Here is a 22464-nt window from a genome sequence, read left to right as displayed (position 1 = left end):
AGTGCACTCTTTCACCAGGCACAAACACCACCAGCCGTCAGTGCACGCTTCCACCAGCACACACCACCAGATGTCCGTGCACGCTTTCACCAGGAACACACTCGCCACCAGTGCACGCTTTCACCAGGCACAGACACCACCAGCCGGCAGTGCACTCTTCCACCAGGCACACACACCACCAGCCATCCGTGCACAATTTCTACAGGCACACACACCACCAGCCATCAGTGCACACATCAATTGTTAACGCATCCACAATTAACTATTGTAGCAATCGCAGTATGGCGCACTTTACTTTTAAATATATTCATCTAAAGCGCAGCATACCACCATTGCTACAAAAATAAATATACCTTTTTTTGTCCTACAATTTATAGACTTTTGTTGCAATTGGTGCTGCAATATTTAGCAATGTCAGTAGCTCAAACTTAATGCGAGACCTATTGCATTGCAAATGCTTGTTTATTCTTACTTCCAACTTGCAATGCCTAAAATGCATATAGTAGCCTCCATGGTAAGCATATCAAGAAAATACCTCCGCATAAATGGCCCACTATGCTGCCTAGTAACTGGGGAAAAAATCTGCATCAGAACATTCTCATGGTTAGTGACGAAATGGGAAAGAATGAGGCTGGGCAGTGCTTCTGCATTGAATGATTGCTTATGCCCTCCACTCCCCTGGTGAATTTTTCTTCCGAACATCTCTCGCCTCGTAGCCTGAAAGGTAGAGGCAGAAGCCTTCTTAATTCGGTTTGGGCAGAGGGGGATCATATTGTAAAACAGAGCCTACCCTAGCTCTGCCTAAGCATCACTAAATACATTGTGAAACATCTCTAGTAAACTTGCAGTTTTTCAAGTTCCCTGGAGGAAAAGACGTGGGTGAAGTTGTAAAAACAATTAGAGCTAAAAGGCAGGTGTTCCCACGCCATGAAGACGACACCGTAACAGCTAAAAATACATATTTGCTTTACAAAGGTAAATGAAAGACTAAATCCTGTTTAAGCAATGGAGGCGTGCATAGTTCTCTTCTTTCCTTACTTGGTCAAGAAACGTTTACTGATTAGTGTGCATCCACAGGAAACTGATCAGTTCAAATAATATGAGCTTAACAGTTTAAATAGGTTATAAATGTGTAGTGATTTCTAGAGTGGAAATTGAAAGTAAATTACTCATTTTTTTTTTTACTTCTGAAGTGATTGTTCAGTCCTGCATTGACATTTAAGATATGCACTGCGTTTCTTTATTGAAAGGTTTATTAACACCTACATCTTTTTAATAATGTTTGTTCTTTCTTTGCAGTAAACAAATATTTAAGCTCAGAAGATCAACTCTTCTTTGAACTGCGTGTAAGATACCTGATTGCCTGTGAACGTACCACTGAAGCAGTAGCTCTCATTACATCTTGTCTAAATCACCCAGATGTTAGTAAAAACCTATACTACCATCAAGCTTACTTTACTTGCCTGCACATGGCGCCCTGTACAGATGGACTCCTTCAAGAGGTAACGCAGCCTTTTGTTTTAGTCTTTTCTGGTTAACCAAGCACAAGTATTTATTATTGACAACCATTAGTTCAGTGAGTTAATTAAGTATATGTTTAGAGCATAGTGTGAACCAAAATCCCTCTTGATCATATTATTGCTGGACTATTATGATTTTTTTTATATACACTGAATTTTATTGTTTTGAAACAAATGCCACACTTTTACATAGCCACATACATAATAATGATGAAACTCATACAGGGACTTTGTTCTAAAGTAATCCCCAGTATTGCAGCCATTTTCCTCATATCTTTCCATGTTTCTTTGGGCATCCTTGTGATGTATAAAGTGTTTCTCCAGTATTAGGGGTGTCTTTCATAGATTCATATGCTTGAATATCCCCCGTCCTCGAAGTGGGAGTCCCACGGTGCATAAAATAGCAGTAAAATATGCATGTATATATGAAAAATATTATAAATAAAATATACATACATATAATATAATAAAATGTAAATTTCAAAAGTACCATAGAACATAATAGGCCCATTGAAAAGACTAAGTGAGAACTCACTTTAGTAGCATATCAGCGTCATTATGTGTTGGTTCACATTCCAGCCAATCAGGCTGTAGCCTCCTCTAGAACCTTCTCCTCAGAAGCCCAAGTCCTCAGATTTTCTACCGCACGTCGTGTGAAGGGAGTCTCCCTGAGCTCTGCTCAGTTTTCTTCAACTCTGTTTTTTCATCAGAAAATGTCTTCAAATAAGAAATCTTTATTTAAAGCCTGCCCTTCTTGTGGTAAACTGCGCCTTTTCCATGAGGATCCACACAGTAAATGCATTTACTGTCTCTACCCAGACCATGAGGTGAAAAACTGTAAGTACTGTCGCACTTTCCCTCCCAAGACTCTGAGGGATAGAGAGGCCCGTCTCCTTCTGTGGCTACAGAAGTTGAAGACTTCGGAGTCTGTGGTTTCTGACGTTGAAAGTTTATCATCTGGTTTTTCTAAATCCTCCCAGAAGCGTGGGTCTGAGACTGAGGTTCCATCTCCTTTTCTGAAGAAAAGTAGACTGTTGGAGTCCTCCAGGATTGTCTCCCCACAGGATTTGCTTCAGGGCACATCTACGGGACCTGGTTCTCTGACGTCTGCACCCAAAGCCTTGCCTTCCATTAAAAGATCTGGCATTGGCTCGTCGACGGGCTCGTCGACACGTCCGTCGACGTCTTCAGCGACGACGAAGTCAGTGACTGTAACCTCTACGTCGACGACGACATGTACTATGTCGACCAGCGCTACGTCGACGACGATCACCTCGTCGACGGCGGCCCAGAAGGTGAGACCCATCACTTCTATTGTGAAGATCTCGTCGACGAGCGCCAAAGCGAAACCGTCGACGACTAAGTCATCGTCGACGCTTCCCTCGTCGAAGCGAACACCGTCGACGAAGACCAAGTCATCTAAAAGCAGCTCGTCGACGGGCCCATCATCGTCGGCGGTTGTCTCGTCGATGGCGCCTCCGTCGACGACCATCATAACATCGTCGACGGCTGTCATCCCGTCGACGTCTACATCATCGTCGACGATTAAGGCTCCAATCTCGTCGACGGCACCGTCGACGGACAAGAAATCTTCGTCGACGAAGAAAAAGCCTTCAATTTCAGCACCGATTACCTCTATGGCGACGACGCCTCGGGTTGATTCTAACACTGCCACACTTACGTCAGCGGGCTCGTTGACGTCTCAACCTTTGCCAAGAACTGCTGCCATCTATACAGTGGTTACTGCTTCTTCTTTGAGGAGAGTACCTCTCATTCAACTGAGTCCAGTGAGAAGTAGAACTCATCTCCCAGATCAATTGTTTCAGTCCGGTGAGGAAGAATCCGGAAACGATTCAGAGGTGGGGGAACTATTTAAACAGGCATCCAGTCCCTCTGATTTGCACATTAAGTGCCAGGAGTATAGTGATGAGGGTGATGAAGTGGATAACGTCGAACATGGGAACGAATTATTTCCTGTTGATGAATCAGAACCAGTTGCTTCGGAACCAGTTACACAGATACCTTTATCTTTGGTCACGAACCTACAGCACATGCTAGATGACTATAACCGCAGGTTTCCTCCTTCTACACCTGCCTCTCCAGCACCACCACCTCCTCCACAGCCTCAACCTCAACTTCCTCAGGCACCTGCACCAGTTCCACCCGTGTCACCGGGGGGTACTCGTCTAGACACCGGCGACGAGGATCCTGATCCTCACAATACTGATGACGACGACAATGACGTAGATATGAATGAGTGGGACAATTACAAGGCTCAAACACCTTCCACTTCACCCACCTCACCTCTAGCATCGCCTCCAGTGGACATTGCAAATTGCCACAATTTAATGATCCGTGCTGCAAAACGTTTTCATCTCACGGTCGAAAAACAACAACATGAAAGTGAATGCTTCTTGTATGATTTCAAGGACCTATCACAAAGGCAATCCCACACAATACCAATCGTTGACTATATTTGGCAGGAGGGCCTTAAATTAATGGAACGTCCAAATTCTGTACCTGCAGTTTTGCCCAGATTGGACAAAAAATATAAGGCTCTGGCGTCTTCCCCGGCCTGTTTGGTATCACAACCGAAAGCAGATTCGGTTATAACTCAGGCAGCACAGAAAAGATCACGCAATCCTGCTACACCACTCACGTCTCCTCCTGATCAGGAAGGCCGCAAGTTGGACTCTATAGGAAAGAAATTTACAACCATGGCGGCTACTACTGTGAGGGCGGCTAATACTTTGGCTATTTTGGGCCGTTACGACCGCCAGATGTGGTCCGAGGTTGCCGCACTGATTCCTCAACTACCTGACGCCATCTGTACAGAAGCGCAGGCCCTTATACAAGAGGGGGAGTTAATTTCATCCGAAATTATCGATTGCGCACTCGACATTTTTCTCCACGGGTTTTCATCAATTGGCTGGGGCTGCAGTCTTGAGGCGTCAAGGCTGGTTGAAGTCTACCACCTTCCGCCCAGAGGTACAGGCAAGAGTCCTGGACTTGCCGTACGATGGAGATCTGTTGTTTGGCAAACATGTTGATGATGCCCTTGAGGCGATCAAAAAGGAACCCGACACTGCAAAGTCTTTAGCTACCCTCCAGTACAAGAAGCGGCCCTTTCGGGGGGCACGAGGTAGAGGCGGAGGTTCCTCTACTTTTCGAGGATCAGGTCAATATCGTTCGTACAACACCTACAACGATAACCGGCAGAGGGGTTCCTTCCAATCCCAAAATTGTCAGTTCAACACCAGACCATACCAACGAAAAACAACATATAGAGGTGGCTCAAACAACAAAAAGCAGTGACAGTCTCAGTTCCTTTCTTCTGCCGACTGTAAATCTTAGAGGTCGCATCTCAAAGTTCTTTTGCAAATGGTCCGAAATCACCTCCGACCAATGGGTCCTGGACGTTATCTTCAAGGGACATACCCTGGAGTTTACAAAATTCCCTCCCACTCATCCACCTTCGGGGCCACCCTCTCCCCATCTCAAAGAACTTTTGGCCCAGGTAAAATTGATGATCAAAAAAGGAGCCATCGAAGTAGTGCCGCAAGGTCAACGCGGCAAGGGGTTCTATTCCCGATTCTTCTTAGTAAAGAAAAAGTCAGGGGAATGGCGTCCAATTTTGGATTTACGGGCCCTGAACAAATTTATCATTTCGAAAACTTTTCAGATGTTAACTCTGCTTCAAATTCTAAATTATCTCAATCCAAGGGAATTCTTTTCAACGACCGACCTCCAAGACACATATTTCCATGTGCCAATTCACCCCAGACACAGGAAGTATCTACGCTTCACAGTCGGACAGCTGCACTTTCAATTCAAAGTCCTACCATTCGGCCTTCGATCAGCGCCGAGGGTCTTTACCAAGATCTTGGCCCCGGTAGCTGCCTTCCTGCGTCTGCAAGGCGTCCAATTTTATCCATACCTGGACGACTGCCTCATCAAGGCCAAGACTTTTCAGCTGACGGAGCAGCACACTCAGGTCTGCGTCTCCCTCTTCCAAACTTTGGGGCTTTCAATCAATTGCCAGAAGTCACACTTTCATCCGTCGCAATGGCGAGATTTTCTCGGAGCCTCGCTAGATTCTCAACTGGGGAAAGTGTTCGTTTCCCGAGAAAGACAGGACCGCATGGTAAAGATGGTGCACTTCCTACAGTCAAAACTGTACGTTTCTGTCCGAATGTTCAAATCATTCCTTGGCATGGCTTCCTCGTGCATCCAGCTTATTCCCAATTGCAGATTGCACATGAGGACTCTACAGGAGGAATTAGACAAACAGTGGAAACAGGTGTCCGGGTCATTCGAGGACAAAGTCCTTTTAACACCTCGCATCCAGAAAGCGCTGGAGTGGTGGGCTCACCCTCCAAACATATCTGCGGGCCGTTCATTCCAAGACGAACCTCCGACTCTGACGCTTACAACAGACGCCTCTCTCGAGGGATGGGGAGCGCATCTCGACGGCATGTCTGTGAAAGGGAAGTGGACGGCGACCCAACGTGCTTGGCATATCAATCGCCTGGAACTCATGGCGATTTTCTTGGCCCTAAAGTCTTTTCAGAGGTTAGTGCAGGGACATACTCTGCTGGTGAGGACAGACAACACCACCAGCATGCACTACCTCAACAAGCAGGGCGGCACGAGGTCTCTCCTACTTTCGCAACTGGCACAAGAATATGGGATTGGGCGATTCAACGTCAAATTCATCTCACAGCCATCCATGTGCCGGGCGTGGCCAATGTTCTGGCGGACTCACTCAGCCAGGCGTCGTCAGACAATCACGAGTGGGAACTCAACCAACCAACCGTCGATTTCATCTTCCGGCGGTGGGGCCAGCCGCAGATGGATCTTTTCGCGACTGCTACCAACAAGAAATGCCTACGCTTTGCAAGTCCGCATCCCCACAGAGAGTCGAGCGGAAATGCATTTTCGATCAATTGGTCGAAAGACTTCATCTATGCTTTCCCTCCACTTCCTCTGATCCCTCGCCTGTTACACAGGATGAGGTTTCAACCTTGTCACATCATCCTGATTGCACCCAAATGGCCGAGGCGTCCATGGTTCACGGACCTGCTTCTATTCTCACAGTCCGACCCGATACCGCTTCATCCTCTACCTCACCTCCTCACGATGAAGCAGGGACAAATCTGTCACCCAGATCCGGCATACCTTCAACTCCATGCCTGGAACCTGTATACAACGAATTTGCACGTCTAAATATCGACGAGGACTGCAGGGAAGTTTTAGCACGCGCTCGCGCTCCATCCACCATTAGAACCTACCAGTTAAAATGGAAGCGTTTCTGTGTCTGGTGCCGCACTAAAGATTTGGACCCCATGACTGCAAAACCTGAACAGATATTGCCTTTCTTTTTGTCCCTGGCGAGATCAGGGCTTTCACATTCAACCCTTAAGGTGTTTCTGGCGGCGATTTCCCGCTTCCGTCATGATGGTTCTACATCTCTATGTTCCTCGAGAATCATAAAGCAATTTTTCAAGGGCCTTTTTTAGGATGTTTCCACCTATCCGTCGCCCTCCACAAGCTTGGCGCTTAAATTTGGTTTTGTCTCAACTGCTTCTACCTCCATTTGAGCCTATCCACTCTGCAAGTCTAAAATTTCTCACATGGAAAGTTGCTCTCTTACTCGACTTGACATCCTCGAGGCGTGTCAGTGACATTCAGGCATTTACCATACAGCCTCCTTTTCTACAATTCTCAAATGAGGCTGTGACATTGCGAACTAATCCTAAGTTCATCCCGAAGGTTCCCAGTGACTTTCATCTCAACGAACCTATAATCCTGAAGACTTTCTTTCCTGCTCCGCAAACTCCAGCTGAGCGGTCTTTACACTCATTGGATGTGAAACGTTGTCTCAAATTTTACATTCAGCGAACTGCAACTGTCAGAAAGTCAGATCAATTGTTTGTGGCATATGGTCCAACTTGCAAAGGACAACCTGTTACCAAACAGACCATAACCAGGTGGATATCTTCTACCATATCCTTTTGCCACCAACGGGCTGGGAAGCCCCTTCCTGCTCCAGTTCGTGCTCACTCAACTAGAGCGGTGTCTACTTCTGCTGCCCTTTTTGCGGGGGTACCCCTGAGGCAGAGCTGCTACTTGGTCGAGCAGCCATACTTATACGAAACACTACTGCCTGCAATCAACAGACGCCGCGGATGCGGCAGTAGGTCAAGCGGTGCTGCGGAATCTTTTCCATTAAAGGTGAGCCTCTGTTGCTACCCGCCTCCAGTCATAAAGGTTTTCTTTTTCTAATAATATTTTGGTATTTATTGCATATTGACTGATATGTTTACCTTACTTGCTTTGGTATGTCACCTTTATGGCTTATGTGATGATTTACTGCTTTCTACTCTTATTCAAGCATGTGAATCTATGAAAGACACCCCTAATACTGGAGAAGAACAAAAGTTACTTACCTGTAAACTGTGGTTCTCCAGTATTGGTGTCTTTCATAGATTCACATGCAACCCTCCCATCCTCCCCTCAGAGGCTCTCTTCTCCTCAGGCACTTTTACTTACTTTGTGCTTCGAAAATCTGAGGACTTGGGCTTCTGAGGAGAAGGTTCTAGAGGAGGCTACAGCCTGATTGGCTGGAATGTGAACCAACACATAATGACACTGATATGCTACTAAAGTGAGTTCTCCCTTAGGCTTTTCAATGGGCCTATTATGTTCTATGGTACTTTTGAAATTTACATTTTATTATATTATATGTATGTATATTTTATTTATAATATTTTTCATATATACATGCATATTTTACTGCTATTTTATGTACCGTGGGACTCCCACTTCGACGACGGGGGATATTCAAGCATGTGAATCTATGAAAGACACCAATACTGGAGAACCACAGTTTACAGGTAAGTAACTTTTGTTCTTCTTCCTGCTTAGCACACCAGTCCATTGCTCGTTCCCAGGGAATGTCTTTTTTTTTCTCCATTTTTTTTAATGCCCATATGGTTCCAATCCCTTTTAAGGTACTGTGCCCCACTGTGTTGCCCACACCTACCCAAGACTCATTAGAGGACTACCTCAGGGATGGATCCACCGCCCTCACCAACGCTCCACCGAGTGTGGCAAATATTGTCTGCCAGTATTGACTGATCTGTGGGCATTCCTATTTTGAGTAGAAAAAATGTGCTTGCGGTTCTTGGCAGCGCCAACATGTTGGTGTTATCTATGTGCCTGCGTGCCATAGATAAAGTAGGTCATGTGTCGGAAATAAAGTAGAATGAGCCTGAGCCTTGAGGAGACGGACAACGCCCTAGATGAAACATATGCATCCCTCCAATCCGAGTCATCCAAGGGGCCCAACGATCCTTCCCAAAGGGGCAGTAATGGTGTAAATGGGTCTGGGGAGATAAGTTTGAGGGCTTTGTAAATCCGTGAGAAGCCTTTCCCTTCTATAGAACCCTTAAAGATTTGGGATTCTCCAGTATTAGGTTGTCTTTCATAGATTCACATGCTTGAATATTCCCAGTTGTCGGAGTGGAAGTCCCACGGTAAATAAAATAGCAATAACATACTAATAATATGTATATGTAAAACCTAACACATGAAATACACATTAGAAAAAAGGCAGTAAATGCCTAGACATAATTCCACATAGGAATACATGAAGAGAGAAAAAATACTTGTAGTCTATTCCTGTTATTATGTTGGTCCAAACTGTAGCCAATCAGGCGCCAGCAGCCCTCCAGAACCTTCTCCTCAGAGCTCAGTACCTCAGATTTTCTACCGCACGTTGTGTGTAAGGGAGTCTCCCTGAGCTCTGCTCAGTTTCTCTAATTCTTCAGGTTTTCCTGTGTCTTCAAAATGTCTACAAGTAAGAAGTCTCTCTTCAGACCTTGCTCTTCTTGTGGAAAGCTGCGTCTTTATTCAGAAGATCCACACAGTAAGTGTATTTACTGTCTTTACCCCGACCATGAGGTGGGTAAGTATAAGTTCTGTAGAACTTTTTCTACAAAAACTCTAAAGGACAGGGAAGGCCGTCTTCTGCTGTGGCTTCAGAGACTGAAGGACAAGGATGGTGTACTTTCTGATGCCGAAAGTCTCACTTCTGGTCGTTCCCAAGCAGTTTCAAAGCGTAGTATTGTGCAGGAGTTGCCCTCACCTTTCATCAAGAGGAAGAAGATGTCTCTCTCTTTGGCCCCTGCGGTGTCTTCACCACTACCTACTACATCCACGCCCACGAGACCTGGCTCTCATGCGTCTACTGCATCTTCTTCTCATGTTTCTGTGAAAAAACATGTCTCTGCGTCGACGGGAGCGTCGACAGTCGTTCCGACGACAAAATCTGCCGTCTCCGGATCGTCGACGACGACCGTGACGACGACGTTTTCTTCAGGATCGTCGACGAATGTCTCGTCGACGAAGGTAACCCTCAGTTTCAAGACTGTGCCATCTGTCATTCCGATTGCTTCGTCATCGACGAAGAAGCCCCCTCCGTCGACGACCAAGTCTTCGTCGACGAAGAGTGTAAAGAAATTGCCTTCGTCGACGGCCTCGTCGACGAGTGCCCCGTCGACGCGACCGCCCCGTCGACGACCGCTCCGTCGACGACCGCTCCGTCAACAACCACTCCGTCGACGAAAAAGAATTCCTCTTCGTCGGGCTCCGTCGTAGCCATTACTGTAGGAGAGTGGGGTCTGCAATCCTATGGTCACCCCAGATTTTTGCTTTTTACTTCACTGGTTTACGACTTTCCCTGGCTGTGGGTGTCATACGAATTGGAATACTACCCCCTCGCCAATTCTGGCGACGGGGGTAGCATTCCACCCTTCTAGAGGGACACGACATGTATGTAACTGTGAACCCCGGTTAAAGTTAACTTCTCACCAGTGGCATTTCTAATATTCGCCATCTTGGAGAGGTGTGATATAAGCATCGGATATAAGAAACGTAATGTTCGAGGCATGTGGGCTGCTAAATTCATATCTTAGCATTAGATCGCCGCCTAGTGTTGGGTCCGGATGATCGCACATTGTTGTCCTGGAAGAGTCTTCGAAGTATCCTGAGATAGGTGGCTCCTCCCCTGGACTACAGTGCGCATGGGCATCGGCTCCATCCCCAGATTGTTTTTTTCCGCCATTGGGTTCGGATGCGGTCTCGACGGCTCTCTGTCGGAACCGAGAAAAACTAGCTTTTTACGGCCAAAAGGCCTTATATTCTTACGTCGGTATTGTTTGCGCACGGTCTCGAGTTCTTCCGTCTCTTGGAGTCGGAATCAGCGGAGTCGTTTCACTCTTTGGACATCGAGGCCTTCTCATCGCTACACGACCGCAACTTTTCAGCATGGAGCGGAGTCCGTTTAAGTACTGTCCGCTCTGTGGGTCCAAATACCCACATATCGACGTCCACCCGGTCTGTAACAAATGCCTTTCACCAGACCATAACGAGGACAACTGCAGGGCCTGCGCAAAATTCAGGTCAAAGAAGACACTCAAGCTTCGGCGCGCGGTGCGCCTTGAGGCCAGACAAGCGACCCCGGATCCAGAAAACATCTTCGGCGACCGTGAAGAGGAGGACCAAAGCCATCATCTTCAAATCTCCCCGCCCGAGACGGAGGTCGAGGCAGATCCGGAAGACGACGACGGAGTCGTGGATCAAGGCCTTGAATACGTCGACGAGGTAGGGGACGTCGAAGAGATTTATGGGGCCTCGGAAGATAGCTCAGGGGACGAGCTATGCCCCGAAGGTTACGAAGTTCAAGATCGGGTCACGGGATCGCCTGTCGGCCTTACCCAAGACCCTGTACCGCAAGCCACGGCCCCGCCTTCAGGCCCGGCCACGGACATACTTGCTGCGCAGCCCGTATCGAAACCGAAACTGAAACCTACGGTCTCGACTACAACTAAAATGGCCGACCCGAAATCGAAACCGAAACTTATGGATTCGAGCGTCCCTAAGATGGCGGCCGTCCCACCAAAAACACCGAAACCCGCTGCTTCATCGACTCCGTCGGCCCCCGGTCCACAGAAGTCGAAGAAATCTGTCGATTCCACAGTGTCGAAATCGGCGCCGGAGGAGGGATCCTCTAAGAAGGGTGGTCGGCACGGGTCAGCCGCGGCAACGTCGTCAAAGCCCGCCAAGGCCAGCGACGCGGCTCCGGTTCCGACTGGGACTTCGTTAGTCGGACGCGTGGTGGAGACGGAGCCGGCTCAATCACACGGATCGAAGGCTGGCACAGCTACGCATCGGTCCAAGGACTCTGGGTCGGCGGCTACGGCATCATCATCCAAAACTCAAAAGGGCCACCAAGACGTCGGATCCGAGGGCAAGGTCAAGACCTCCTCGTCGGCGCCAAAGGCCACTGTAAGTGACGCGTCCCCCATCGCCTCTTCACTACAGAGAATCAGGGAGAAGGCCTCTGCTACGTCGGCTCCGATGCCGTCGCCACAGAAGCCGATGGACATTCCGGTGAAACCTGCGGGTAAACTTCTCTTCCTTCTGCCGCCAAAAGAGGCGCCTAAGGCCTTTTCAACAAAATCGACGCCAAAGAAGTCGGATTCTTCTACGGCAGGGGCACTTTCCAGTCGGGTACTCGACTCAGAAGAGGATTCTGAGCGTTTTATCGACGCAGACACGGGCAAATTGACCCTTTTCAAGAGGAGGATCACTTCACAGCCAGTGGACTCCTATGTCATCCCCCTGAAGAAGAAAAGGCTTCCTCAGGACGCTTCAGGCCTCATGGAACCTATCCAGCCTCCTCCAAGAAAGAGCCCAACTCCTTCCCCAGAACACTCTGAGGGTGAGGGATATGATGAAGATGACCAATACACCTTCCCCATCAATGAACCAGATGCACAGCCAGATTCATATGATGACATTGGTGACCAAGGCACCCAAAATGTGGGGCAAGACTCACAGACTTTCAGTGCACGTGCATCCCCAACAGAAGATTCTGCAGGTTTTCATGCACTCATTGAGAGGGCAGCTGCTAATCATGATGTGGACATGCATGCTGACCCAGTAGAAGAAGACTTTCTATTTGACACTTTTTCAGTCTCTGAAAGGACAGTAAAGACACTGCCTATGCTCAAAGGGGTCCTCTAGCATGCTGCGGACCTCTTTAAAGAACCTACCAGGGCGAGAGTGGTCAATCCACGTATCGAAAAAAAGTACAGACCAGCACCTGCAGACCCTGCATACATTCGGGGACAGTTGCCGCTGGACTCCCTAGTGGTCGCAAATGCCCGCAAAAGGGCCAACTCCCAAACAACGGGTGAAGCTCCTCCCCCGGATAAGGAGTCCAAAGTGCTAGAGGCAGGAGGCAAAAGAGTAGCTGCACAGGCTGCCAATTTTTGGCGTATTGCAAATACACAGGCACTCTTGGCACGTTATGATAGGGCGCATTACGACACCCTAGAGCGTGTTTTGGAACACCTACCTTCGCAGTTTCAAGAGGGCACAAAACTGCTTATAGAAGAGGGAAAACTGATCTCCAACGCAGCCATAAAGTGCGCACTTGATGCAGCAGACACAGCAGCTAGGGCCATTAACACTAGCGTCATGCTGAGACGACAGGCGTGGCTCCGCATATCGGGGTTTAAACCTGACATTCAAACAACCATACTTAATCAGCCAGTCAATCCAGATAGACTGTTTGGTCCAGATGTTGACACCACCCTAGAAAAAATTAAAAAAGACACCGAAACTGCTAAGTCTATGGGGGCCTTACAATCACAACAGTTTCGTGGTAACAATTTTCGTCGCTCAGGTGCACGTGGAGTCACCAGAGGACAGATGGGTCAACAATCACAATTCTCTAGAGGTGGAGCGCAATCCTCGTACCCCAAACAGAACAAGGGAGGTTACCGAGGAAACAGCACCAGAGGACGTGGCAGAGGGAACAACAACTCCCGCTCCTCTGCCCCAAGCAAACAGTGACTCTCTGTCACTGCCCCCCGACCACTTAACACCTGTCGGGGGGAGACTACAGCAGTTCCTGCCCGTCTGGAGAAACATCACCACAGACAGGTGGGTGCGACAACTTGTCCAGTACGGTTATTGTCTAGAGTTAAAATCCACTCCACCCAACATTCCACCAAGGCAACGGCCTATGTCCGCAGAGCACTTGCACTTATTGCAGCAGGAAGTGGTGGTGATGCTGCAAAAAGGCGCAATCGAGCTCGTGCCGGTGGGGGAGGAAGGCACAGGGGTATATTCCCTGTACTTCCTTATTCCAAAGAAGGACGGATCTCTCAGACCCATTCTGGATCTGCGTCCCCTCAACCTGTATATACTGTCAGAACATTTCCATATGCTTACACTGCAACAGATTCTTCCCTTGCTAAACCAAGGGGACTTCTTAGCAACCTTAGACCTCAAGGATGCTTATTTCCACATACCACTACACCCATCCCACAGGAAATACCTCAGGTTCACTATCCAAAACAGGCATTATCAGTTCAAAGTCCTACCCTTCGGAGTCACCACAGCCCCAAGAGTGTTTACCAAGTGTCTGGCGACAGTAGCAGCGCACCTCAGGAGGCAGAGCATCCATGTCTACCCCTACCTGGACGACTGGCTCGTTCAAGCCAAGTCGGAACAACAGTGCGCCGCGGACATGTCGACTACCATTCACCTCCTTCACGATCTGGGTTTCTCGTTGAACTACCCAAAATCGCACCTTCAGCCGGCACATGTCCGGCAGTTTTTAGGTGCGACAATCAATACCCTGACGGCCATGGCTCAACCAAACCAAGTCAGGATAGACAGCATGCAGGCTCTAATCCAGAAGTTCAGACCACAACACTCACTTCCAGCGAGAGTGTTCATGCAGTTGATAGGCATGATGGCCTCCTGCATCTTCATAGTCCCTCACGCACGGTTACATATGCGCCCGCTCCAGGAGTGCTTAGCAAATCAGTGGACACAGGCTCAGGGACAATTAACAGACCTAGTGTTGGTTACCAGTCGGGCATACGACTCTCTGCATTGGTGGACTCCACACAACCTTTGCAAGGGCCGACTCTTCCAGGAGCCAGTGCCACAGATTATCCTAACAACGGACGCATCTCTCCAGGGATGGGGAGCACATCTGCTCACTTACACAGTGCAGGGACTATGGACGACGCAGCAACAGAAGATGCACATCAACTATCTGGAACTGATGGCAATCTTCATGGCGCTCAAGTCCTTCATTGTACATCTGTGCAACAAGGTAGTGTTAGTCCGGACGGATAACATGACCGCGATGTACTACATTCAAAAGCAGGGGGGCACCCACTCGCCACAGCTGTCTCATCTGGCTCAGGGCATGTGGCGGTGGGCCATTCAGAGGAACATCTTCCTCATGGCAGAGCACCTCCCGGGCAAGGACAATCAGATGGCGGATCTGCTCAGCAGATACAGCCATCAAATGCACGAGTGGGAGTTACACCCATCTGTACTCCACCCGTACTTCCAGCAGTGGGGTCATCCGGAGATAGACCTGTTTGCAACAAAAGAAAACGCAAAATGCCAACACTTTGCCGCCAGGTTCCCTCACCCACAGTTGCAGGGGAATGCGATATGGATGAACTGGTCAGGCAAATTTGCGTACGCTTTTCCGCCAGCCCCTCTGATACCGCTGGTGGCAAGAAAGCGAAGGCAGCACTCGATGACTCTCATCCTAGTTGCTCCAACGTGGGCGCGCCAAGCATGGTACACCACGTTTCTCGAACTCTCAGTGGTGCCGCATCAAAGACTGCGCCTCACGCCCAGACTTTTGACGCAGAACCATGGAGACATTCAGCATCCAGATCCGCAACAGCTCAACCTGGCGATCTGGCTCCTGAAGTCCTAGAGTTTGGATACCTTCACCTACCTCCAGAATGCATGGACATCATCAAGGAGGCAAGGAAGCCAACTACCAGAGCATGCTATGCTGCAAAATGGAAGCGTTTCGTCATTTACTGTACGGCCAATGACATCAACCCGCTAGATGCATCTATCCCTAACATCATTTGCTATCTGCTACATCTTTATAAGTGCAATCTAGCGTTCACTTCTATTCGGATACATCTATCCGCCATCGCAGCATATCTTCAGAATAGGCAGCATCTCTCTGTCTTCAGGGTGCCTGCCATTAAAGCTTTCCTTGAAGGTCTGAAACGAGTCATTCCCCCAAGAACACCACCAGCTCCGGTGTGGAACCTCAATGTGGTCCTCACCAGACTGATGGGACCACCTTTTGAGCCACTGCACTCGTGTGAACTCCAGTTCCTAACGTGGAAAGTAGCTTTCCTAATTGCTATTACGTCACTGAGGCGTGTTAGTGAGCTACAAGCGCTCACAATCCAAGAGCCATTCATTCAGATTCATCCAAATAGGGTAGTGCTACGTACTAACCCCAAGTTCCTTCCGAAGGTGGTGTCACAGTTTCATCTCAACCAAACTATTGACTTGCCGGCATTCTTCCAAAACCCACAAACGGTGGCGGAAAGAATGCTCCATACGTTAGACGTACGGAGGGCGTTGATGTACTACATAGACAGGACACAACACTTTAGGAAAACAAAACAACTCTTTGTTGCCTTCTCACCACAACACAAAGGCAACCCTATTTCCAAAGCAGGAATAGCCAGGTGGATTGTTAAGTGCATCCAAATCTGTTATCAAAAGGCCAAGCGCACTTTAACGATACCCCCAAGGGCACACTCCACACGCAAATTGGGGGCATCCATGGCTTTCCTGGGGAACATTCCTTTAGAAGACATTTGCAGAGCAGCCACGTGGGTTACACCACATACCTTTACAAAACACTACTGTGTTGATGTGCATTCCAAGCAGCAAGCTGCTGTAGGACAGGCTGTTCTCAAGACACTTTTTCAGGTTTCTGCAGCTGGCACGGGCAACCGCCGCTAATGGAGGGACTGCTATGTATTCTATGCTAAGATATGAATTTAGCAGCCCACATGCCTCGAACTGAATATGCTACTTACCAGTATGCATCTGTTCTTGGCATGTAGGGCTGCTAACATTCATATCGCCCACCCTCCTCCCCGGTGCCTGTCGCAGCTGCAGATATACTATTGTATTCAATCATTAGCATGGACATCCTTTACACTTTTCACTCCATCTTCTGCCACAATGGCGAAAAACAATCTGGGGATGGAGCCGATGCCCATGCGCACTGTAGTCCAGGGGAGGAGCCACCTATCTCAGGATACTTCGAAGACTCTTCCAGGACAACAATGTGCGATCATCCGGACCCAACACTAGGCGGCGATCTAATGCTAAGATATGAATGTTAGCAGCCCTACATGCCAAGAACAGATGCATACTGGTAAGTAGCATATTCAATTTCCATAAGTCCAAATATATTTATTGAGCATTCGTAATCCAATCTAAAACAAAGGTAGGCTACGGCACTACCTAAGAGTTGAGGAAAAGTCTATTTAAAATCAGAGTCTTTAAGAGTAGAAAACCGTATTCAGGTAGGGCCAGGAATGACCGGTAACACTACCTGAGAGGTACTCTAAAATACGGAAGCTAATCAAGTTTGAAGGGATTAGGAAGAGCGCGCATGCACAACTCGCATGCATTCTTGTGGCAACGTAAGCATACCATAGCGAGTACATTATCCACGATTAGACACGGGCTAAAGATATACTAAACCTGCCTAATTAGAATTACAGTATTGGCGTAATAAGCAGTGACATTGTGGTAACAGAGATTATTTCAAGGCACTTGTTATCTGTAACATAGGTACAGGCCGCAAGTCTTTACAATTGCATCCAGAACAAGCATTTGCAATGCAATAGGTCTCGCATTATTAGTGTTTGAGCTATTGGTGTTGCATTATTTAGCAATGCCAATAGCTCAAACTTAAATAATGCAAGACCTATTGCAATGCAAATGCTTGTTAAATAGTAGCTACCAAGAAGGGGTGGTTGGCCTCAAAGAGGTCCTTCGATGTTTGGATAATCTTCACCCTAAAGTGGTTATTGTTCTGTACTTCCTAGCCCTTGGAAAAGGGAGACACCTTGCTAAGTGGGTGGCCTCCTCATCATCCAAGGTTAAATTAAATTCAGGGCTTTTGGTTTGTCATAGTTAATCTTATAATTCTATTTGAGTTTGAAAGATAAGTTACAGTTGCAGTGACCAAGCTGGCTCCGGTCCCGATTGCGTTGATGCTATAACCAATTTTTAATGGCATGTTTGTAACTGGGCGGTTTACTACATGTTGGAAACTAGCCTCTATCTTGCTCCTGTTAAAAAAAAAAAAAAAACAGTCTGGACCCTAAGGATCCAAACAATTTTAGCCCCATTTCTAGGCTTCCGCTCCCAGCAAAACTGTTAAAAAAGAATATGAATACACAACTTAGCTCCTTTCTAACAGAGACACAAGCTTTGGACTCTTCCCAATATTGCTTTAGGAAAGGCCATAGTACCGAGACTTCCCTCATCAAGGCCACAGAGGAGATTAGGGGAGCTGTGGATTGGGGGGACAAGGCAGCCCTGGTTTTGCTGGATCTGTCCGCTGCCTTTGATATGATCCGTCATGACATTTTGATGGACCCTGTAAAGGCATGCGGGGTGCTTGGGAAAGCCTGGGACCTGTTAAGATCCTTTTTTATCAGGAAGAAGTCAAATTATGGTACTTGGAGATCATCAGTCAATACCTTTTGCACTGCCTTGTGGAGTTCCACAGGGATCTTCCTTAGCCCCACGCTTTTAAATATTTACGTTTCCTCCCTGGCGCCTATTGTAAGGGAATTTGGTTTTGGTCTCACATCATATGCGGATGACACCCAAATTGTGGTGTCTCTGCTACCCGATGAAGAGACCGGTGTAGACAACCGATTCCAAGACTGTATGTTATCAGTGGGGAGTTGGATGGCAGAGAACTGCCTAAAACTCAACACTGGTAAAACTGAGTGTAGGAGAGTAGGGTCTGCAATCCTATGATCACCCAGATTTTTTGCTTTTTGCTGCACTGGTTTACGACTTTCCCTGGCTGTGGGCCTGCTAATCAGACCCACAGCCTAGCTGTTCTCTCTATCCAAATTGTACTCAGGTACTGAATTGGCACTGGGCCCTCTCCAAGTCCCTGTACCCAGGGCTGAGGTGTACCCAGAAGTCTCCCAGGGGCTGAAGCAGGTATTATGCCACCCCTGGGCTGACTAACTAAACTGACACAACTGGCTGCACGACAGCTGGGGCAAGGTGGTGTACTCACCCTTTGCTTTAGATATAGTATACCTATATCTAACCCTAAAATGGACACACAGATCTCCTATCAGTCACTCCTATGGCAGGCCTTAACAATCCTGAAGGCAGAGTGCTTGGAATCGTGTGAGATGGTGCTCTGGCATGAGCTGAGCCTGTCTGCGGCTTTCGGGATCCATCCCTTAGCCGTTTCCATGAAATCGCATACCATATACTCTTAAGTGCATTATAATCCTCGCGGTTATATGCCAACTCTGGTATCGCTTTATCAAAACATGTCGAGTAAGGTGTCATACGAATTGGAATACTAACCCCTCGCCAATTCTGGCGACGGGGTTAGCATTCCACCCTTCTAGAGGGACACGACATGTATGTAACCCCTAACCCCCGGTTAAAGTCGAACAGAGCCTCAGCTCCACAAAATGGATGCTGCCACCGAGACACAAGTCTGCCCTCCTGCTGCTGGGAGTCCTCCCAGAGCAGGAGATAAGGACAAAGGGTTTCCTGCCAGGGGCGGTGCCAGCACCGTCCCAGACAGGGTTTTGTGTATTGTAGGTAGGCAGGGCTTTAGAGGAAGGTGACTGCACGTGGCACCCCGGTGCTCACTGTGCATAGGCTGGCTGGAACCAGTTCCAGGGTCACTCCAGACCCTGTGCTGGGGAAAAGCCCGCCAAGGAAGTGGGTGTAACCACCCCCCTCCTAGTCCCACCCCTAGGGCAGGACTTAGTCGCGTGCCAGCCCCTTTTTACAGGATAAAGGTAGGAACTGGCCCCCTTCCAAATCAGATCATCTTTGAATCCTGAAACTACTTTCCACGAAAGGAACTCAAGACTTCTTCCTAAGATTTCTCCCTTGTGACTAAGGAGTAGTCACCCTGCATCCGCAGGCACCATCTTAAAAACACTGCGGTCTGCTGCAAGTCTCTCCTCCGGATCAAGACTGCCCAGCTCGACGAGAACCGGCTTCCCTGGCACCTCTGACCTCTACCCACCTCTACAGCCCAGCTGAGAACCGTGGGTGCGACGAGACCTCAAGGGACCGGCCATCTGCAAGACCGCACGACTTCTTTCCAGCAAGCCCGCCGAGTGAATTCCTGGTGAGTGCTTTGGGGTCCGAGAAGCCCCGACCCTGAGCAGCTCCAGCACCGAAGTGCAGCCCCCCAGCATCTCCACGATCTGCGTGGGGCCCTTCTGCTTTTGGCTGCTCACCGCGTTGTTTGGCTACTAGCCCGCTGGCTTGTGGCCTTCCCGACGACGCCCGACGACATTTCTGCTGCTAGTCTGGTTGCTCCAGACTGGCCCTTGCTTCCCTCCATCGGAGAAGTACCCTGGACCCTCCTGGTCCGCCCAAGACGCCATTTTAGGTCCACCGCGTGGGCCTTGCATTTGCCAAGACTTGTTGCCCAATCCTGGGTCCAGCGACGTCGACAGCAAGAACCTTCGTGGGACAGCTCGCACCTCCATCCTGGTCGCCGACAACGCCTCCTGGTCCGAGAGACTGCAGAGCCCAGCAGCGCCCACTCACCTGACTGCGGTGACTTCGCCCGGTGCCATCCTGGTGCCCACTTAATCACTGGCTAGTGATTCAAGAACTTGGTCCCCTCTGCTTTCAGGTTTTCTTCTTCCTTGATCCAGGCTTGGATCCATCGAACTTTACTTCACTGGTCGCCTGCCAGCAACTTCCTCCTTCCAGGCTCCTGGTCCGGCAACGAGATTCCCGACGTCTTTTCAGACCTATGCAGCTGCAGCCCCTGGGCTAGGTAACTTCGGCACTTTGGTGTCCCAGCATAGCCTCACTATCCTAGGGTCAGGATCCACTGTCGTTTTCTTCCTACCAGGTCGGGTTCGCCCGTGAACACTAACTTTGCCTTTACTAGCTCCCATAGACTTTGTCCCGCATCCCGCGTGAGAGTGCACACTCTGCACCCGAGTCCCCTAGGTCTCCTAGAAGTAATCTAACGATTCTATAGTCAAGTCCTAGCGATTCCAAAGCCTATTAGTACTGTACTTACCTGCTAGTAATTTCGCATTCCACTTTTAAAGTATATGGTTTTTCGTGCCCCTCGGGCATTTGTGTATAACGTGCTAACTTAAGTATTTTCGTAAGAGTTTTGTTGTGTGCCTAGCACCCTGTCCTCATAAAGAGTACAGGGTTGTTGTGATTCTAATAAATACACTGTTTATTTTCATAACACTTGTGTGGTGTCCTTTCACTGGGTGTTCAAGGGGTAATGTGATGGTAAAACAGCTGGCTTAACACGCCCTCTAGAGTCTTAGCCTTAGACTGCTCGTATCCATGCTACTAGGATAGCTGGTCTATAAGGTTGACTTACAACCAATCATCAATAAGGGTTGTTTGGACTGATATATAGTGATCACTAGAATAGTGAACACTGCACATCAGGCCAACTTCTCACACTGAGGTCATATTGTTTGGTAACAATATTAACTTCTGGACTCCAAATTGGTCGCCAGAGTCGATGGTTCTCTTCCCTCACCCACCAATTAGGTGAAAACCTGGGTGTGATAATGGACGATAGTCTTAACTTTAGTCAACAGGTTAACTCAGTGGTGTCCAAAACCTTTTATGTGATCAAAACAATCAAGAAATATTACCGTTCCTGCCTTTGAGCAGCCAGTGAACAGTAGTCACGACTCTCGTAATGTCAAGATTGGACTAATGTAACAGGCTGTACCTCAATGGTCAACAAAGGCTCCTGAATAAACTTCAAATACTGCAGAATGTAGCAGCTAGACTGCTTCTGGGTGCACTCAGTTTGCAACTATTGTCAGGGAAATAAAGAAACTGCACTGGCTTCCGGTAAGGAACCGAGTTTGCTTCAAAGCCCTTTGTCTGGTTTTTAAGGCGCTGCAGGGTTCAAGACCTGACTTTTTAAAAACGCATTTCGGCTGGTATACACTTCGTTCGTTAGGGGCCAGCCTGGTCTCAGTGCCACGCATAAAAAAAGTTCAATTGGGAGGTAGACGTTTTATATACGGTGCGGCCAAAGCCTGGAACGATCTGCCGTTTCACTTAAGACATATCACGAACCTCCTAGTTTTCAGGAAGAGCCTAAAGACCTGGCTCTTTGCTCAATAAACTTCTTCCATTGTTTGCCACAGGAGATGTAACTAGCGCCAGGACACCCGTGGGTAACAACGCACTGTATAAATGTTTTTAACATTAACATCTGAAAGAGACACGTTCGTGATAGATTCCTTACCTTAGAATATCCCCAGGCGTCAGACTGGATCCGGGAAGTTTTTTGTCAGCAGTACCCCTGCGCGTTGGTAGGTGGCGTCGTGCCGCTCCGTGTCTGTCGCTGGCATCGTAAACGCCAAGATGACGTCACGGAGACTATTTAGGCGCCACCCATGCACGCTGACGTCAGTTCTTTCTTTTTCTGCGCCAGTAAGCGCAGATCCGGTTAGAGCACGTACCCTAGTCACTTTTTGACTAACTTTTTTGAGACTTTTTGTCTCTACTTCTTTTGAGTCTTGACTCCTGGTGCTGCTTAGGGATGCCTGGGTTTATATCCTGCAGGGCCTGTTGCCGTACTATGCAGTTGGCCGGCCCCTACGGCGTTTGTCTCTACTGTCTGGTGCGCGACCATGACTCCTGGTCATGTTCAGACTGTCTGGCCATGGCTCTGAAGGCTTTGCGGGAGCGGTCCCGAAAGCTGCTGAAGGCCCGACAGTCGTCTCCGCGCTGTTCGAGATCCAGGGGTCTCTCGAGGGACCGCTCACTGAGC

The 22464-nt window shown here is 48.4% G+C and overlaps 1 protein-coding gene across 4 annotated transcripts in view; it reads left to right on the top strand.

The window, feature by feature from the left end:
* The window catches only part of ZNF654 (zinc finger protein 654), a 330726-nt gene that overhangs the window by 211267 nt on the left and 96995 nt on the right, over positions 1–22464 (top strand). For all 4 annotated transcript variants that reach the window (XM_078658097.1, XM_078658094.1, XM_078658095.1 and 1 more), the window contains one exon: positions 1300–1502. In XM_078658097.1, coding sequence (XP_078514223.1) covers positions 1300–1502 — 203 coding nt within the window. The remainder of the gene's footprint in view (positions 1–1299; positions 1503–22464) is intronic.

This window comes from Lissotriton helveticus, chromosome 8 (genome assembly GCF_964261635.1).
Source record: "Lissotriton helveticus chromosome 8, aLisHel1.1, whole genome shotgun sequence".
NCBI classification, from domain to species: domain Eukaryota; kingdom Metazoa; phylum Chordata; class Amphibia; order Caudata; family Salamandridae; genus Lissotriton; species Lissotriton helveticus.
Note: the sequence above shows the minus strand (reverse complement) of the source record. Positions and strands in the feature narration are given on the sequence as shown.